The sequence below is a fragment of the Cuculus canorus genome, chromosome 10 (genome assembly GCF_017976375.1).
Source record: "Cuculus canorus isolate bCucCan1 chromosome 10, bCucCan1.pri, whole genome shotgun sequence".
Lineage (NCBI taxonomy): Eukaryota > Metazoa > Chordata > Aves > Cuculiformes > Cuculidae > Cuculus > Cuculus canorus.
In genome coordinates this window covers 20,900,711-20,914,271 of record NC_071410.1, presented here as the reverse complement: position 1 = coordinate 20,914,271, position 13,561 = coordinate 20,900,711, and the positions used below count along the sequence as shown (strand labels likewise).

General features: G+C 50.1%; 1 protein-coding gene across 1 annotated transcript in view; it reads right to left on the bottom strand.

Moving 5' to 3' along the window:
* The window catches only part of ZNF185 (zinc finger protein 185 with LIM domain), a 51,036-nt gene that overhangs the window by 14,313 nt on the left and 23,162 nt on the right, over nt 1-13,561 (bottom strand). The window contains exons 11-20 of the mRNA XM_054075514.1: nt 13,253-13,336; nt 11,314-11,388; nt 10,127-10,207; nt 9,477-9,545; nt 7,701-7,784; nt 5,461-5,505; nt 3,606-3,686; nt 2,254-2,352; nt 1,378-1,476; nt 189-302 (exon numbers count right to left, since the gene is read on the bottom strand). Coding sequence (XP_053931489.1) covers nt 189-302; nt 1,378-1,476; nt 2,254-2,352; nt 3,606-3,686; nt 5,461-5,505; nt 7,701-7,784; nt 9,477-9,545; nt 10,127-10,207; nt 11,314-11,388; nt 13,253-13,336 — 831 coding nt within the window. The remainder of the gene's footprint in view (nt 1-188; nt 303-1,377; nt 1,477-2,253; nt 2,353-3,605; nt 3,687-5,460; nt 5,506-7,700; nt 7,785-9,476; nt 9,546-10,126; nt 10,208-11,313; nt 11,389-13,252; nt 13,337-13,561) is intronic.

Below are 13,561 nucleotides of genomic sequence, written 5' to 3'. Positions count from 1 at the left end.
ACTCCTGGCAATCCAGCTGGACAGTGTGTGAGGCCTCCAAGTAATGAGGATATTTTCTCCCAGGCTTTCATGGTAAAAGGTTCACCCAGTAGAATCAGGCACAAAAGGGGAGCCTGGGAGAAGACAAGTAAGGAATTATCCCTTTTTCTCCAGGAAAAGGCAGGGGCAGCAGTTATCTGATATCTTACCTTGTGATGCTTGGGTCACGTTCAGTGTGTTCCGTCAGCCTGGCAGGCTCTGAGCGGACATCATAGTCAGGAGGATCCTGTCCCTTCTCAGTAGGGTTGGTTGAGTCCAAAATCCTACAATAAAGATCTGTGCTTAAGGCGGCAACAACAAAGATGCTGGGGTGGGCAGCATCCATTCTCCGGACAGGAGTCATCAGGCAGGGAGCTGGAGATGCTCTTTGGACCAAGCTATTCCAAACTGCCCTGATGGCAATCATGCGTTCAAACCCTTTTCTAGCTTGCAGGAGCACAGCTGAAGGCCTTTCATCCAAGATTGTTGCAGAAGGAAAACGATAGGCAGAGGAGAAAGCACTCACGTCAGAATTCCTCGGGCTGACAGTTGCTTCTAACACCTCAGGACACACTCACATATGATTTTGCAGCATTCATAAATATTTGGATAGTACTTGCTGACATCTCTGGGCAGCAGAAGCTACTGCCAGCTGCTCTGGTACCAAGGGAACCACGCTGGTTCCAAAGGACTCACGTCACATGCTGTTAGTGTCAAAAGTGTCCCTTGGGCTTCACAAACTGTGAGTCTATCCCATCCAACTGGCTTTTCCCATCAGCACGAGTGGGATTGCCTGCTGGAATCATAGATTCATAGAGTGTCCTAAGTTGGAAAGGACCCACAAGGACATTGAGTCCAACTCCTGGACACCCCAACATTCACACCGTGGGGCTGAAGCCTTGGCCAAATGCTTCTGGAATATTGTCAGGCTCGGCACCATGACTGCTTCCCCAGGAGCTGTTCCAGTGCTCCATCACCCTCTGGGGGAGGAACCTTTTCCTAATGTCCAACCTAACCCTCGCTTGGCATATCTCCCTGCCATTCTCAGACCCAGAGAGAAGAGCTCAGCGCCTGCTCCTCCTCCTCCCCTGGTGAGGAAGCTGCAGAGCGCGATGAGGTCTCCCCTCAGTCTCCTCTTCTCCGGGCTGAGCAGACCGAGTGCCTTCAGCCACTCCTCATACAGCTTCCCCTTTAAACCCTTCACCAACTCCGTGGCCTTGATAATGTGCCATGGTCAAATCCTCACTCCCAGGTGCAAAGCGGAGGAGCTTTTGCATGGTCTCCATTACATTGGGAACAATACGACATGAAGAATTATGAAGTGAACAGATCCTGTGGTGAGTCCTCTCGACCACTTACCCTTCTTGGATCAGCTCTGGTTTATAGTCATCAGAGGTCTGTGTGGTCTCGTGCCCCCTTTCTCCAGGGGTGTTCTCCTCTTTGAAATCCTGGGAAGATCTGGCAAAGGACAAGAAACTCCAGTCACGGCTGTCAAGCACAAACATCTGAAAGCTCATTTCAATGCACACTGAGAAATCAGTTCTAAGGCTTTGGTGGAAGATACTCCAAGGGCTCTGCTGTAATCAGAGCAACAAAGCTGGGAGAGGAACCCCTGTGCCTCCACTAAGGTTTTAGGGCACACAATGCTGTAGAAGTGATGATGATGATGGTTGCCTGGCTGGTTTTCCTGTGAGTTTTTGGGCATCTTTGCCCTCTCTGCACTAGGGTGTAAAACCCAAAGTACTCAAAAGCTACACCAGTCCATGGAAATGGACTCCCAGGAGCACATCCCAATTGTCCTACTGCCCCAGCTCGTATCTGGCCCTGTCCCTTAGGCTTCTCCCTGCAGAAGACAAGGGAGAAGAAGTGGGTGATGCACACTTACATCCCATCCCAGGACTTCTACAGAGATGCCAAGACTTGTAAGCACAGGACAGGGGGAGCTGAAGCAGAATCAGGGCTGAGCTGTGCCACACACAGGAAGGGCAGGGGGAGCAGGTTAGAAATTGGGAAACATTAAATGCATTTGCTCTGTGGCTTGAGTCCTCAGTGAACACGGAAGAAAATTTACTACTTCGGTGGATACTGGAGAGAAGAGCAGTTGAGAGTTAGAGATATGGCCCTTGTGCTGCTGTTCTGGTGCTCACTATTTCCTGAGCAATCAGTATTTCCAAGGCTTTCAACAACAAGAACAAACATATTAGCAAACACAGGGTTATCACCCCAGGTCCTTACGTTGCTTCACTCCAGTAGGGTTTGGAGTATGGTGGGACCTCAGGACTTGTGTATCTGCTCTCTGGGGTGCTGCTTCTCCCCTCGAAGCCCAGGATAGATCTAATAATAAAAGAAAGGCCCATTGGAACTTAAACAACATGCACATGAACCCTTGCACTCATGAACACTCACCAGACAATGAGTTTACCACTCACTGCTCTGCACTAGGACTTCTCTCTGGGGACCATATTTAAAGTACATAGAATCATAGAAACCCTAGGTTGGAAAAGACCTTTGAGATCATCAGGTCCAACTGCACCTGTCCACTAGTAAATCATATCCCTAAGCACTTAATCTGTCTGTCTTTTAAACCTCTCCATGGATTGGGACTCCGCCATGTCCCTGGGCAGCCATTCCAGTCCTTGAGAACCCTTTCAGTGAAGAAGTTTTTATTAATGTCCAATCTGAACCTCCCCTGGTGCAGCTTGAGGCCATTCCCCCTAATCCTATCGCCTGTCACTCGGGCAGGGAGAGTAACACCCACCTCTCCACGACCTCCTTTCACGCAGTTGTAGACACTGATAAGGTGTCCCCTCAGCCTCCTCTTCTCTAGATGTATTTCAATATATCCCCATATATTTCAATATATCCTTTCAGCTCCCTTGCTGAAACTCCAGCATCACTGGAGCACTTCCCTGAATTATCAGTGCAGAAGAAGGCAGTGACTGAACGCCACCAAGCACCACACACCAAGAGGAGGAAAAAAGCTGGGGTGCTTGGCTCATACCACAGAAGATGGAGAGGGATACAACACAACTTTTGTTTATTTTGAAAGCTGTGATTTAAACCTCAGCACAGTTGCTTTCTTCATAGAATCACGGAATGGTTTGGGTTGGAAGGGACCTCAAAGCCCATCCAGTTCCACCCCCTGCCATGGGCAGGGACACCTCCCACTGGATCAGGGGCTCCAAGCCCCATCCAACCTGGCCTTGAACCCCTCCAGGGATGGGGCAACCACCACTGCTCTGGGCAACCTGGGCCAGGGCCTCCCCACCCTCACAGCAAAACATTTCTCCCTAAGATCTCATCTCAGTCTCCCCTCTTGCAGCTGAAAACCATTCCCCCTCATCCTCTCCCTGCACTCCCTGATGAAGAGCCCCTCCCCAGCTTTCCTGGAGCCCCTTTCAGGACTGGAAGCTGCTCTAAGGTCTCCACAGCCTTCTCTTCTCCAGGCTGAACAACCCCAACTCTCCCAGCCTGTCCTCATCCTTGGGCCAAAAGCTGTGAAAAGAAACCTTTCTATCCCTGCCCTCTCAGAATTCCCTTAATCCTCAGTGTTACTCACATGCCCACTCAATTTACCTCACTCTTACCTTTTAAAGGAAGATTCTGTGCCCTCTAGGTGCACAGGGGCTCTCTCAGTAGGAGAAGGGACATCTGACTGCAAGCTAGACCTGTAAAGAAAAAAGAGGAATCTACAGCTTGACAGCTTACCAAAGGCTTGAGGGCTGACTTGTATGGAATAACAGCACTGTACTTATTGTATGAGACCAGAAAACAGAAAATGATTTTCTCAGAGAACTGATTTTCCTTCAGAAAAAAACATCTTCACTGTCTTCTTCACCTCTTTTCACTATTATCACTCTAGTTAAGAAGAATACAGGCTGTCAGCAAAACTAATGCAGTTGATTGGCCTCAATCCACACACATCTTGAATAACTGTGTGTCTCCTCCGACCCTTCACAGGACCTGGGACAAAGCGCAATATGAATAACTTTTGGGAAGATGCTCCTACATCACTTGTAGCAGCTCTAGGTCTTGTGTTTTACACCACCCTACTGGGAGCCTTGTGATCCTCCTCACCTCTGCTGGGAGGTTTGAACATATCACTTGCTCACTTCAAGTCCTTTAGGAAGCCAATACATTGAGGCAAGTCCCAAAATAATGGACTAAATTAAGTGAAGAAAGCAGTTTCAGTGTGTTTGCTGTCAACTGTAACAACTCTTTCCAAACTCTGGGCCTCTGACATTGTCAGGAGGGCGACCACGCTCTGAAAAGCATGCAGGATGGAGGCAGGTTTGAGATCAATGCCAAAAGCAATGATAAAGGTGCTCCCAGGCTGCTTCTGCAGAAAGATGTGTAGCAGTGAACAGAAAGAAAGCTGTTCCCACTGCTCACCCACCCAGGATTTTCTGGCTCCCCTTGCTTTGTTCATAGAATCACAGAATGGTTTGGGTTGGAAGGGATCTCAAAGCCCATCCAGTCCCACCCCCTGCCATGGGCAGGGACAACTCCCACTGGATCAGGGGCTCCAAGCCCCATCCAACCTGGCCTTGAACGCCTCCAGGGATGGGGCAGCCACCACTGCTCTGGGCAACCTGGGCCAGGGCCTCCCCACCCTCACAGTGAAACATTTCTCCCTGAGATCTCACCTCAATCCCCCCTCTTCCACCTCAAAACCATTCCCCTTGTCCTCTCCCTGCACTCCCTGATGAAGAGCCCCTCCCCAGCTTTCCTGGAGCCCCTTTCAGCACTGGAAGCTGCTCTAAGCTCTCTAAGGTACAGGAGGTACTCCAGCCCTCGGATCATCTCCATGGCCTCCTCTGGACTCGTTCCATCAGCTCTACGTACTTCCTGTGCTGAGGCCTCCAGAATTGGATTCTGCTACCAACTATACTTTTGAGGAAATCCTTATTCTCAGCCCTATATCCACCCTCTGCCAGCAGCACCACAAGTACCGGTCTCAGTCCCTGTCCTGGCAGGTTCACGCTTTACATCATCCAGGTAGTGAGAGGTCTATCTGTGGCACCTGCTGGTCTGTCCCTGCTAACAGAGCTAGACCTGGTGAGAGAGGGAGTTTCGTGGGTCACAGAAGGACGTTTAGCGAGTCAGAGAACAGAGCAAGAAACAAAAAAAATCAGACATGCCATTTTTCTGTCTCAAACATAACATCTTCTCCTCCTTTATGCTCAGCTGAGTAAATTTCCTCAAGCGGAGCTGATGAGCCGAGACAGAAATGCACCATCTCACACCGGCACAAGGAAAGGAGCTGAAAGATCTCTGCCCGTTTCCAGCCGGTGGATCAGGTCCAGCCCTGCTTTGCAGTGCATGCAAGTGCTTCTTGCAGAACACATCTGTTAGGGCAGCACAAGGTCAGGGAAAGACCCCTCTCATGCTAACAGCAAGAAATTAAAACGAATTTTACACCGTTCATAGGTTTACGCTTACTTTGGTGGGTAATATCCATTGTCAGCTTCTGTGTGTTCAGAATAACTGAAAAAGAGAGAAAGTAGCTTTAGAAAGTATCTTTGGTTTGGGTCATGTCCTACGATGATTTTCTCATGCGCTTAATAAAAGAGAGAGGAAGAGATCCCAAATGCTTCCCAGAGATGCTCCTCAGTCTGTTTGTACAGGTAAAATGGCAAGAAACGGGGGAAACACAGTGCAGACGAAGTGCAAAGGAGCATTTAGTATCTCTGAACATCACCAACATACAACAGATGCCAGTGGTATGGAGTCATCTGGACATTCAAGCCAGGACTCAGCCAAAATCAGTGGGATATCCCGCAGCCCACAGCTGCAGCACAGGCCCCTCCATCTGCACACACAGAAGGGAAGGAACAGCCCTGACATCCTCTGGCTTGGCTCAGGGGAACTGGCACAAGGGGGAACTTCAGGTGTCTTGATCCAAACCCATCTGTTTCGTTTTCCATGTTCCTAGGCTGTGGGCAATGAACACGAGTGGCCCATGAGGGAACAGCTCTCACTCAGCTTCTCCTCAGCACCACAGGGAAAGGCCTTTCTTCCCTCACTTCCACTTTCTTGGGCAGGACAGAAGCACAGCCATTGCTCTTGGCATTTGCAACCTGTCTTGTCAATCGTAGAATCACAGAACGGGTTGGGTTGGAAGGGAGCTCGAAGCCCATCCAGTTCCACTCTCTGCCATGGGCACAGACACCTCCCACTGGATCAGGGGCTCCAAGCCCCATCCAACCTGGACTTGAACACCTCCAGGGATGGGACAGCCACCACTTCCCTGAGCAGCCTGGGCCAGGGCCTCCCCACCCTCACAGCAAAACATTTTCTCCCTAAGCTTTCAGCTCAATCTCCTCTCTTGCAGCTCGAAACCATTCCCTGTCATCCTCTCCCTGCACTCCCTGATCCAGAGCCCCTCCCCAGCTTTCCTGGAGCCCCTTTCAGGACTGGAAGCTGCTCTAAGGTCTCCGTGCAGCCTTCTCTTCTCCAGGCTGAACAACCCCAACTCTCTCAGCCTGTCCTCATACAGGAGGTGCTCCAGCCCTTGGATCATCTCCGTGGCCTCCTCTGGACTCGCTCCAACAGATCCATCCATCCTTCTTTCCAGTGCAGGTGCAGACTCCCCAGACAAGCTGTGAGGTGGACTGCCACATGCTGTCACAGAACAGGGAGGACTTGTGTTGTTTTAGTCACCTTCACTGGGTTGCTGGGAAGCACCCTCCAACTCACCGAGCTCTCTAGAGGAGATTAAACCAGTGTTTTCTGTTAAGGTCCACTGACAGCAGTGAAGCTCAGCACAGGTTGGAGCCCAAGCTAAGCAGCCCCACTGGCTACCAGCCTGTCTCTGTGCCAGAAGGGCTGGTGCCCACGGGAGCAGAAGGAGCCAGCCCAGGACGTGTCCCAGAGGGGCAGGGACGGGTGGTTCCCACACACAAAGGCCAAGCAAAGCTGTGATGGTGGATTCCATTTGGACAATGGAGGTGTTCAAGGCCAGGTTGGATGAGGCTTTGAGCAGCCTAATCTTGCCCATGGCACGGGGTGGAATGGAATGGGCTTTGAGGTCCCTTCCAACCTAAACCAAAAAATTCTGTGAGTCTATGACTTGGAGACAACAATCAGCTCAGCGACACTGTCCTGCCTATGAATATGGGATCTTTAACCATTTCCACAATACCTTAGAGTCAGGACACAGCTTGTCCTCATCACTGAACCTTTTGGTTTGCCACAGTTTACAGGATGCGTGGTTTCCTTTTGTCTTTGGGTTTAGGGGTTTGGTTCGGTTTTTGTTTTATTCTAAGGGGTCTCCTGTGGCAAAACTGAATCAGTGGTTGGAGGGTGGGGACCTAGAGAGACAACAAGTGTGAACCCCCCTATACTGTAATAAAAATTAAAAATATTACATTCCAGAATTGCTTTACATTTGAGAAGAAACCCAGAAAATGCAGAAATGACCCACAAAACAGATCCCTTTTTTGTATCATAGAAACTAAAGAAAAAAATAGAACAAAGTAACAAACATTTTATTGAAGAGGGCAGTGTTTCCTTTTTTTACCCCCCCTTGTTAAATAAAATATTACAGAAACTGCTGCAGTGCTGCAAAGTGCATTTTTCTATCAGTAAATATCCATTCTGGGTTTCCTGAGAGCTCAAAAGCAGTCATTTATGGTTTGCCCAATGCTCAACTCAATAGAGGAATTTCACACTAATCCTACCTTCCATTTGTGGAGACCACGGTTGCTCTGGAGGCCGTTTCATCCCATGGGAAGAGCTCAGACTTTTCCTTCAGAGGTTTGTCACTAGAAAAGAGAAAACACCAGTGAGCTGTGACCTGACAGCATTTATATTGTGCCACCCTAGAGCCACACTCTAACGTCCAGTCAGGAAGAGCACAAAACGGGGCTAACGCAATGCATCCGGATAGGAAGGGGCAGCCTTAGAATCATGGAATCATGAAGGCTGGAAAAGACCTCTCAGCTCATGCAGACCAGCTGTCAGCCTGACCCCACTGTGCTGAATAAACCATGTCCCCACGTGCTACGGCCACACGTTTTGAACCCCTCCAGGGATGGAGGCTCCCCCTGGGCAGCCTGGTCCAGGGCCTCTCCCGAGCACAGCGGGCCCGGCTGCAGTCCCTGGGTTACTGCGAGAGGTGCTGCTCCCTGCAGTGAGGCCCTGCAGCCCCTTCACCTGGGTGAGCCGCAAGCCACAATCCTACAACAGCTGTGCTCTTCTCCACCCAGGGGTCAGAAAGGCGTTCCTGAAGGCCCACCAGCTGGACCCTGCACCCGTCTTTCACTCCCTCAGACCTGTCAAGCCACGCATCTGTCTCCTACCCTCCCTGCCTATTACTCTCTCTCTGGTTTTAGGTGGCCTAAGTAATGAGGCATCCTCTCTTTTCCCTGGGAGACCGACTCACAATTAGGAGAAGCTACGTGACCCAAACGACCCCAAGCACAATGACTGCGCTGTAATCAGGCTGTCCCTGCAGTGACACACAAGGACGTATTCATGGGCTTCAGCTGAATGACCATGACAACAGCCCAGCCTCTACTTTTCTCAGGCTCTCTAGACTTTGCTTCAGCCTGAGAGATCGATTTGGTAATATCCCTAGCTTTATCGTCACTGATGGAGGTGGAGAGTGAGTTGCAATTAACTGTATGTGCTACCAAAACTCATTTGGTGAATCCAAACCTTCTACAGCTGCCTAAGCGCACCGGAGCGAAAGCCGAGGCCACATGTATGGCTCTGCCTGGTTCAGTTCAGGCACAACTAAAAAATCCCAGCAGGAACACTGCAAACAAAAAGAGTCCTGCTAATACAGGGTATATTTTAAAAGCCTGGAATGCTCCTAGTCCAGAAGATGAACACTGGGACAGGTGGACAAGGAGGGATTGATCTCTCTCAGGAGGACCAGAACCGTCCCTGCCTTCAACTGCCAGGCTCCTGCTCCACCCACGCAGCTGCCAGTGTCCCACCTCTACCTCTTTACGTGTCCAGCATCTGTACCCACGCCTTTAGGTTCGTAATCAGTTGCTTCTTTCTTAGGTTTTCCTCCACACAACAGAGCTTTTAACACTTTCCTATTGTTCAGCCACCCCTTTGGACTCCCTACAGGGTGCAGAGGACCAGAACCAATGTGAGCACAACCCACCAGCAGCTGAGGTTCAATACATCCCTTGCAGGTGGAAGAAGCTCCCCAGGGAATGGCAGCAGGAGGGCAATTGGAGCAGTAAAACCAAAAGGCATGAAGTAGACTCTCTAGGGACTGAGCCAGAGCAGAAAATCCTTGAGGGAGGTGAAGGGAGAGTAGAGAAAAATGATGCATTGCAGCCTAGTCAGCAGATGATGCTCTTGGAGAGGAGCCCGGGACCATGACTGGAGAGATCCCATCTGTCTGAGACCACTAGCAGATATTTGCTATTTCTGAGCAAAAAGCAGAGTTACACCTTATGTTCAGCAGCACAGAGCAGCCTTTCTCAACTTCTTACCCGTCCCCACGCTGTGGCACAGTTTCAGATGAGGATTTCCCAGTAGAAGCCTGCCTGCTTTCACCATTTCTGCAAGTAAATCAGCAAGAACAATCAGGTAGGGAGATGAGGGGACACAACGTTGAGGCACAGGAACTGAACAGCTGAACAGGTGCTTGTTGGAAGCGTGCTCTGAACAGTGCAGGGGCTGGTTTAAAATGAGAATCTGAAAATCATCAAACGGGTTGGTTTGGAAGGGACCTCAAAGCCCACCCAGTCCCACCCCCTGCCACAGGCAGAGACACCTCCCACTGGATCAGGTTGCACCAAGCCCCATCCAACCTGGCCTGGAACACTTCCACGAATGGGGCAGCAAAGTTTAGGAAATAGAAAGTTCTGCCATGTTGAGGCTCACACTCTCATCAGGAAGAACTGGACAATTTCAAGCTGCAGGAGACCCACAGCTTCCATCTGGGTGTATTTCCCCACAGGTTGCTAACACTTTTGTAAAGCGCTGCCTTCTTAGACTCCCTGTGTGATAGCATTTATTATTCCATGATTGCACTGTGTCCAGAACAACCGTGTGTACCTGGGAAAAGACTACAAGCAGAGCCAAACCCTGCAGCACAGTACAGCGGAACTTTACGATGACAAAGGGCCAGCAGCCCTACCTGATTTCAGCAGCAGTGGAGCTTTGCTCTGAAGTTTCAGTTGAGGCTGTGGCTGTTTGGCTCTGACTGCCTCGTTCAGTGCTGCAAGAGAAGGCAAAGAGGAAAAAGCTGTCATGCCTGAGCAATGGCACGACCAGTTCCCCACTGCAGGCCAAGTTTCCTGCTTTCAAACATTCCTTTCTGAGAATAAACAAAATGGAAACCAAACATCACTATTTTCAATGCATTCACTTACAAAGTTTTCTTATCGGAAGCATTTTTTCAACTAAAGGCCCTGATATTGCCAGGAATATCTGCTTTCTGCCTATGATAACCAGCGAACAAGGGCAGCAACAAAAGTGCTGTTGGCAGAGCTGTAGGAAACCATTTTGACATTTTTTTATACTACAGCCATAAATTTACTCAAACAGACAACACTGAAAGCAAGTGGGAATTATTCCCCTACACATATTTGGCGAGAAAGAGTTCAGTGTGCTCGAGTTTTTTCCTTTAGGGTTTTTTCCTTTCAGGTTTTGAGCACTTCTAACAGAATATTGTCCTATCTTTGCAGGACATAACATGGACTTCAGACATAAAACCTTTTGGAAACAGCTGCCTGCATCTAAGAGAAGCCTCCTGCATACGAAGCCGACAAGTTTTCTTGATATCACCTCCAGGAAGATGACTATGGAAGTCTCTGACCTACAGCTAACTGGGGGCTGACACAGCTGCCAAAGAGCAGAGAAACACAGACTGGTTTGGGTTGGAAGGGACCTCAAAGCCCATCCAATCCCACCCCCTACCACGGGCAGGGACACCTCCCACTGGATCAGGGGGATCAAAGCCCCATCCAACATGGTCTTGAACACCTCCAGGGATGGGGCAGCCACCACTGCTCTGGGCAACCTGGGCCAGGGCCTCCCCACCCTCACAGCAAAACATTTCTTCCCAAGATCTCACCTCAATCTCCCCCCTTTCAGCTCAAAACCATTCCCCCCCATCCTCTCCCTGCACTCCTTGATCCAGAGCCCCTCCCCAGCTTTCCTGGAGCCCCTTTCAGCACTGGAAGCTGCTCTAAGGTCTCCACAGCCTTCTCTTCTCCAGCCTGATCAACCCCAACTCTCTGAGCCTGTCCTCATACAGGAGGTGTTCCAGCCCTCAGATCATCCGCGTGGCCCAAGACATCCTGGGCGTGCTGTAACAATTACCTGGAGGGAGACACTGCTGCTGTCTTTGGCTCATTCCAGGAAGACTCAGTGGTGTTTTTTCTTAGCCCATTAGTACTGACACAAAAAAGAAACCAAACCAAGTAACAAAGCATTAAAGACAGAAGATATTTTTGGGTGTCTTCTCCTGTGCAAGGACTTGCACGGGCAGTTGCCCCTGTGCATGGTCTGCCTCGCTGCCAGTACACTCAGTCTTTAGACAGTGGCTTTTCCTGTCAGCACAGCTGGAGCTGTTTCTATCCCCAGTGTTTGAGTTTGCACTAAAAAAACACCTTCCCCTAGTGCAGAGAATTCGCAAATTGGATGTACTGTGTGCGTGTGTGTAAATGGGAGAGGAGAGGAGAGGAGAGGAGAGGAGAGGAGAGGAGAGGAGAGGAGAGGAGAGGAGAGGAGAGGAGAGGAGAGGAGAGGAGAGGAGAGGAGAGGAGAGGAGAGGAGAGGAGAGGAGAGGAGAGGAACCGCTCATAATGCTGCTGCCTGGCATCACGCCACACCTCTGAGCAGGAATAGAGTGCTGACTCCCAAATTAACTGAATCTACTGGAAAAGAGAGAACAATTCTCCCTTCCAGGACAAACATTGCCATGTCAGCCAAACTTTTCTGCACAGGGGTTTCACTCAGCCGCACACCAGTGGTTCCTGAGCAGTGTGGATGAGGGGATGGTGTCACTGTTGCCCCTTTGCATGAGGGACAGCCCAGCCCAGCTCTCACATCCCTGGGGATGCTCCTCTCTGCCACAGCTCTGTGCACACTTGGGCTTCACAGTGGCCTGTGACAGGGGCTGGGAGCTTGAAACCAGGTTAGTATTTCCCATGGAAGCATAGATCGATTTAAAGATAATGAACGTCAAACGTCTCTGGTCACACCTCTCTATTGATATCACAGCAGAATAATTAAATCTAAAGTCTCACAAAAGCCGAGAGCTGGCTCAGGGGACTGGAAATAATGAGATACCAAGTATTTCGTGGCTAGATGATGGGGTCAGTTCACGCAGCCAAGTTGTCTGGTAAAAGAAAACCACTGCTATCTGATGGCTGCTCTGGCTCTTCCTGCCAGTTGTCTTTCCAGCAGTGCTGCCTGGCGCACTCTGGGGCACACGAGCACCTTGTGAAGACACGACAGATTGGGCTGGGGAGCGCGATCAGGAGAGGGGCTCAGCGGCAGGTTTACACCATACAACTGACAATGGCTGTTAAATCCAGGGCTGTCAGTTGGGTACTTTATGCCACTCTGGCCCTGGGCTTGCCCATTTGTTCCCCCAAGTTATATGAGGTCCTTTTACATTTCAGATCTTTCCCTTTTGGGAAGAAAAGGGCATGGCATGAGGATTTTCTGAGAAAACTCTTTGGAGAACCCTTCATCTCTAGGTGGGTTCAGAGAGCTGCAGCCTGGCAGGTCAATGCCATTACCTGCGTGCCCAAAGGAGGGCAATAAGGCTGGGGAAGGGGCTGGAGAACAAGTCCTGCGAGGAGTGGCTGAGGGCCCTGGGGCTGTTCAGCCTGGAGAAGAGGAGGCTGAGGGGAGATCTCATCTCTCTGCAGCTCCCAGAAAGGAGGCTGGGGTGAGGTGGGTGCTGGACTCTTCTCCCAGTAATAAGAAAGAGGAAGAGAGGAAACGTCCTCAAGTTATGCCACGGGAGGTTTAGATTGGATATTAGGAAAAATTCCTTCACAAAAAGGGTTCTCAGGCACTGGAGCTGCTGTCCAGGGCAGTGGCGGAGTCCCCATCCCTGGAGGGTTAGAAGATGGGCAGACAAGGTCCTCAGGGATCTAGTTTATTAGTGGACAGGGACAGTTGGGCTTAATGATCTCAAAGGTCTTTTCCAACTAAACAATTCTATGATTCTATCTGCAAAGATGGCAATTCAGCACGCCCTAAAAGCAAAGCCAGCCAACATGCTACTCTAAGATGAGGGAAATACCTGTGGTGATCCAGCATAAACCTGCATGACCCAGACCCAGTTGGACTCCTCCTCTGCTGTCCTTCCTCTTCTTCTATCTCAATTCTTTCAAAAGGCAAAAGAGAGACAGAGATCACTATTTCCATTCCCCACTGCTAGCTAATTACAGGCAGTTTATTCTTGTGTTCTCTTAAGCCACGTTTTCCCTCTGTTTCCCCTAAAGGCAGGTTTTCCCTGCTCATGCTCCCTGTGCTCTGCTACTGGTGTGCATCCCAAGCATGTGAATGAGGCAAGATCTTCAGCCCAAATCAGTGGCATTTTGCTGTCACA